At 40.0% G+C, this 6576-nt stretch overlaps 1 protein-coding gene across 1 annotated transcript in view; it reads right to left on the bottom strand.

The window, feature by feature from the left end:
* LOC118331513 (beta-2 adrenergic receptor-like) overlaps positions 1 to 6576 on the bottom strand; it is a 9221-nt gene continuing 2645 nt past the window's right edge. Inside the window, exons 2-4 of the mRNA XM_035666497.1 lie at positions 5748 to 5898; positions 5316 to 5607; positions 1 to 4532 (exon numbers count right to left, since the gene is read on the bottom strand). Of these exons, the coding sequence (XP_035522390.1) occupies positions 3488 to 4532; positions 5316 to 5607; positions 5748 to 5895 (1485 nt within the window). The 5' untranslated portion in view covers positions 5896 to 5898 and the 3' untranslated portion in view covers positions 1 to 3487. The remainder of the gene's footprint in view (positions 4533 to 5315; positions 5608 to 5747; positions 5899 to 6576) is intronic.

The raw sequence follows: 6576 nt of genomic DNA, 5'->3' as shown, positions 1-6576 counted from the left end.
ACAAAAAACAAAACAAAACAGAAATACAGTAACCAAGACATTAATAGATACAGCTAGACAGGACAAACAACACAAGTCATGCATGTTAAGTACATTAACCTTAACATACCTAAATTGGAAACTTGTTCCATGGAAACAGGTCAAACACACACACGCACGCACGAACATACACAGACACACACACACACACACACACGTATACAGTGTGTTTTCATGTTGAACTGTAAAGCTGTGTGTGCGTATTGAGGCAGTATAGCTGATTGTATTTCCTCTGCAGCAGCTGATACTGTAGCTGCTATGACCACTTGCACCTGTCACTGTACGTCATGCCTCACATACACACACGCACATACACACACACACACACACACACACGTACACTTTAACTTTAATGCAAACAGGCAAGCCGAGTCTTCGTGACTAACTTGGATGACTGAATAAGCACAAAAAGCCTCTGTCCCATCGGCTTAGTTAAAAAGGTTAAAGTTGGAGTGCGAGGAGAATCACATTTCCTGATCTCATTTTATTTGTCGACAAAGAGCCTTTTGAGACAAAGTTTGGCAATATTGCCAGAGTTATGGGCATTTCTTATATATCCTTATGAGAAACTACAGCTGTCTTTGTAATTAGATTTTTTTTGATTAATACGTTGCTTGGTCAACAGCACGAAGTTCATTTGTCAGGCTAATTTTTTTAGCCCAACTGGCTACAAATGACTATTTCCATTATGGATTGGCAGTCAGTGCCAGTGCTAAGATGAAAACTTTGCAATGCTGTAGCTGGCACTGTTGGACCGGCTTCAGTTCAGGGAGCAACACAAGCTCACCATCAATAAACTCTATAAACTCTATAAAGGAAATATTAGATTAGCTCCATTCTAATAAACTGTGTCTGCAGGCTTTCTTCCACAAGAAGGACTTCTATAGTGGTATCAAAAACACTTGGATTTACTGGTTATTAACCAGTAAAGAGTATAATTTTAGGCACCTAAATGCTTCTACAAATAACCCCTAAATTCCCCCAGGTTGTTTGTTAGAAAGCAAGCTGTGACGAGTATCACAAGATAATATTAAGCTTATTTTAACCTTATTTGTCTGCTATTATTAAGCATATCTTCCTCTTTTTCTTATCTCTTTTTCTGACAGCCTGTCTCTTTTGATCACACACACACACACACACACACACACACACACAGAGAGAGAGAGAAGCAACATATTCAAATAATACAATTTCAAACTTCATTCTTTTACTCACAAAAATATACAACAGCCCATGAACAAATATTTACAGAAGTGAGATGACATTCATGTGAGTCTGATGGAGGTAGAAAACAGAATCTGCTCCTCTGATGTAAAGCTACACTTCTGAAAATTGGCTTTTACTTTCAGATTTGTCTCAGTATCCCAAGACAGACACACATATATAACATAACATGATCAATCTCTTTCTGATTGTAGACTTGTGTTTCAGTGCTGCGTAAACTAAACAAACATGATACAAAACACACATTAAATAATTAGTTCTTTTTAGAGAACCAGATAAGTTACTGAATTTGAAATAAAAAACAAAACTACAGTATTTTCCAACTTTTAGTTAGTCCAAGTCTCATACACATTACAGTAAATTCAAATATCCAATGGCATGTTTCAAGCTTTAAAATGAACAAATAATCACAAGAACACAACACATACATACAGACTGACAAACACACACACATGTGCAGATCATATTTACAGTAAACAGTTGCCACTTATTTACGCTTAATACCTTTTTGTTATTAACACAAATTAAATAATTATCTGTACATATAAAAGCAGGGCTGGGGAGATTATTTTCATATTTTTTTTATATATTTGTCCACTTGGAGTAATCTGATACTAGGTTGTCTTTGTAGATAAACTGTATGTGGGCTCCTTTATCATTATCACTATGAATTTGGAAAATAATGATATGAGAATTAATCCAAACACACTTTCCCTTTAATCAAGTTTCTGAGCATTCAAGATATGTATAATAATATTGCTATGTTTTTACAGTACGCGTAACGGACAATTTCATGGAAACAGATCCTACTGCATGAAAATTATCTCCCCAGCTTTGTCTGACAGATTGCAATGTTTTTATTATAACAGAGCAAAAGCAGACAGGATAAAAGGAACGAGTGGGTAGATGGTGATGTTTGGAGCGAGAGGGAGGGAAAACAGTTCCAGCAAATACGTGATGAAAGAAAGCGAACACAGGGAGAGAAAGAGCAGTTATGATAGTCACAAGTTTGGGTCTCAGATGTTTATCAACTACACAAATATACACCAGTAAATTACTTTGGACCAGCTATAAGGTTTATCATAACGGAATGAAAAACAGGCGGTCTGATTCTTTTTTTCTTTATTATTATTTGTATTATTATTATGAGACCCGCTGTTTCAGATAAGACTTTTAGCCACAGGGCAAACAAAATGCACATCTCTGCTTCATAAAGGTTTTTTCTTGATGTGCGGTTTTGCATAACGTTATTTGCACTGCAAATGAGGTGCTAAATTCCTGTTTGTGCTTCCTACTTTGTGGGTTTATACATAAAATAATAACTGTATGGAACCACTGTGTTCAGAGGCTTCAATAATGTGGGAGCCTGAAAACTATTATTCCCATCAGCTTCTATATATGAGTGATTGGCTCCACAAGAACACATTATTTTCTGCCAAAGTTTCAACAGTTTTTGGTTATTTCAATTGAGCGGTTTCTGTATTTGTTTATCTTCTGTTCTCACTGGTTTAAAGCATACTATTTGGGAACAGCCTCTTGCCCTCATTCAGAGCTAGAGCAAGTGCCCTCCGTCTGTTCATTTGATATGTATATATATTAAAATAAAAGGTAAGGATATGGTGACAGGCTTCAACAAAAAAGGCAGTAGGGTGTGCCTCAATTTTGCAATGTCCCACAGCCCCAATGTACTACCATTGGTGATTTGGCAGTTGGTGTTACAATATATTTACGTCATGGCCCTTTAACTACAGCTGTAAATAGACGGGCGGCATGATTTGCCTCTTCGAAGCCAGACAGTGTGAAGGAATTTGAACCAGCAACCTTCCAGCCAATTGCTGATTTTTCTACACTTTTCTACACTATTTTTTCATTCTCCCATCAGACTGCTTTTAAGAAAGTAGCGTTTTGGAATGCATGAGCATGCATGATATTTATTAATATTATTCAGCCATTAGTTATTAAAAGCTTTTCACGTACTTGCTGTGCATGGTTTAATTGTGTAGCTGCCAAAGATTTACATCACTGAATCGTTATTAGAAAAACTGCAGCAGCAAAACCTCAGTAACATTGACTGAAACACACCTAATGCAATATTAATACTACAAGCTACAAACCCCAAAACATTGAGTCATTCTCAACCAAAAACAAACATTCAGAGCTTCATCAAACTGATCTCTACTGCATGGCTATGCACACACAATGTAAAGTCTACTATCCTAATTGGTCAAGCTATAGAAGCCAGATTTTCCTTAGATTTCCCATTAGCAGAACTGTTATCCTGCCAGTTGGACTGGGAACCAGGAGCTACTTCTAAAACCTGCTCACAGCAGGCGGCTGGAGGAGCCAGAGTTAGTGAGCTGTCATGAATAGAGCTCTCCAAACTGCCCTTCCACCCTAACCTCTGCTGACTGTCCAGCCTCCTAACACCATTCAGGTCTGAGTTCCCATTTGTCCTACCTGGGGGCTTGGAGTAACAGTCTCTCTCCCTGCACCATCCCCATCCTCTCCTTCCTCTCCAGCTCCACCCTTTGCCCCTCAGACAGAGTATCTCCTGAAAGGCGTGCCTGAAGTCAGGGCTGCGGCAGTAGATGAGCGGGTTGAAGGCTGAGTTGGAGTATCCTAGCCAGTTAAGGAGTCTAAAGAGCAGCTTAATGTCACCCAAGTTGAGAAAGGTCATGAGGATGTTGAGGATGAAGAAGGGTAGCCAACACAATGTGAAGGTTCCCATGATGATCCCTAAAGTTTTCACAGCCTTGTGCTCCTTAAGACAGAACTTAAGACGCTTTGTGGCAGAATGTTTTCCTTCCCCCTTTTTTGTCTTTGCTCTGCTCTCTCCTAACTTTCCCTCCTTACCAGTGTCTATACCGTCTATTTTCTGCATATTTAGACTGTGCTCTCCTGCTTGTTCTTCTACCTCAATTCCTGCCCTGAGTCTGTTCATTGCAGGACTATCATCATAAGTCAGCTGTGCAGAGTAATGCAAGTTATAAAGGTGCCTCTCCCTCCCTCTGATCTTCTCCAGCTGTTTCTGAGCCTCCTGGAAGACCCGGGTGTACAGGAAAATCATTACCACCAGCGGCAGGTAGAACGACACAATTGAGGAAGACACAGCATACTCTATATTGGTGTTGAAATCACAGCAGTATTCGTCTTCCAAGCACCGGACAGCTTCCTTATCACGTGACACCCACACCTTCAGATGGATGGGCAAGAAGGAGATGAGGGAGGCCACTGCCCAAACCCCAAGGACCACTGCAAAGGCCCGACCCCTGGTGAGCAGCAGGAGACAAGAGAGTGCGCATGGGTGAAGAATATTGTAAACAGTTGAGTGAAGACACAGATAGTTGAGAGATATTGTGCTAATTGTATATTATGTAGGCTGTCCAAAAGTGTAATAAATGTGCTCTAAAACATAGAGCAACCTGAAAGGCACCATTTGGTAAATAGCAAACCTTTTTTGCCTTGAACACGTCTTGAACTGAATTATAGTAGTCTACTGCACTGATTTGGTGTTGCACTTTTATAACATTGTCACATTCATGATGGATAGTTAAAAAAAGTCCAAATCAATGCAGAAGAATCAGAGATATCATCTTTTTTTCTTCCACACATTCTTCTTTCTTGACAAAACTTGGTGACTACTTTACCCACAATAAAACATGGTAGACAACAGTTGACTTAAGATTTGGGTGCTATGCTAGTAGTAGTAATGTAGCCTCCAGCCAATTTAGCAGATTTGGAGTGGTCCCTCTGAAGCCACAAAGACTTTCTGTATATATATTTATGCTTAACATCAATGCAGTTCTCCTTTAAGTTGTATAGACTTCTGCTTGTACAGGTCCTTTCCAGAATGCTTAAAAAACAATAATAAATTGATACAAATTTGGGACCAATATTTTAGAGTAACAAATATGCAGGATAGAGGATATAACCATGCTGAGTAATAGGATGGAAGTGTTCTGTAAGAATCACTTTTGATTTAAAGTTTCTAAACCTAAATAAGTATTGTACTTCAACCCCCACAAAGCCAGACCAAAATATCTTGTTCATACCTGGTGAGTAGCGTTGGGTATCGGAGTGGGGAGGTGATGGCGAGGTAGCGGTCCAGAGCAATCACACAAAGGGTTTCTATGCTGGCCGTCACACAGAGCACATCAGTTGCTGTCCAGAATTCACACATGAAGTTTCCAAACAGCCAGGCTCCCTGCAGGATGTGGCTACAGCCAAAGGGGACCACAACCAAACCCATGATGAGGTCAGCAATGGCTAGCGAGGCGATGAAGAGGTTGGTGACTGTCTGGAGCCGCTGGAATCGCAGGATGGCCGTAATCACCAGCACGTTACCTGAACAGCGGAGAGAGAAATGTAACTAAAAGAGACATCTGAATGTTGAAAAAATATATATTTTAGTTTTTATCTTCCAATCAGTTAATACCACAGACCTTGAGTAAGTAATTGAAATAATGAAATGTTTTGTAACTTACCAAAAACTATAGCCAGAACCAGAATGGCCATTGCAACACCCAGCAACACGAGCTCTGCATCACTGTACTCCGAAGATCTTGAGGCTATGGAGGAATTGCTGGGGTCTGATTGGTTAGCCAGTGGTGAGGCAGTACTCTCATGTTCCATGATCTACAGTCAGGACACAGAACAACACAGTATTGTTTATAATGGATAAAGAAAGCTCTAGAAAGCTCAAAAGTAGGGTTCAGTTCAGGCTTTGAGTCTTCGGGGCAGCAGTAGCTTAGTCTGTAGGGACTTGGCTTGGGAACTGGAGGGTTGATGGTTCAAGTCCAGCACAGACCACAGTATGTGCACTGCTGAGGTGCCCTTGAGCAAGGCACCCGACCCCTAATTTCTCACGGAGCGCTCATATGTGGCAGTGTATCTCTCCATGTATAAGTATGAGTGAAAAAAAAAGATTAATAAAGTATATCTTCCTGTTTCAGACAGAACTCCTTTCCAGCGGGTGGTGTTTTACTGGTTGATTTTTAATCCTTGTATGTATCTTCTTGGGGCTTGAGACAATGCCAGCAGTGCTTCTGGTAACTCTCCTAATCAATGAAGAAGAAACGAGTTTGTCCCAAACATGCAGTTGAAACATTGCAATGTGTCCGACTCCTATTAGATAAAAGTATAAATACACTATTTGGATATCAAAGGTTTGAGGAAGAACACGCCAAGTTACATTTAAATTGGAGCAGTACTTTCATATGAAAAGTGGGTCATATGTCAGCTGGTGAGAGCTTCCGTGCCAACTTTCTCATAGACATGAACATATGTGGTCTGTAGCAGAGGAAGTGATAACAC

This window comes from Morone saxatilis, unplaced genomic scaffold, assembly GCF_004916995.1.
Source record: "Morone saxatilis isolate NCDOM2014 unplaced genomic scaffold, NCSU_SB_2.0 Contig20, whole genome shotgun sequence".
NCBI classification, from domain to species: domain Eukaryota; kingdom Metazoa; phylum Chordata; class Actinopteri; family Moronidae; genus Morone; species Morone saxatilis.
This window is presented reverse-complemented; position numbering and strand designations above follow the sequence as displayed.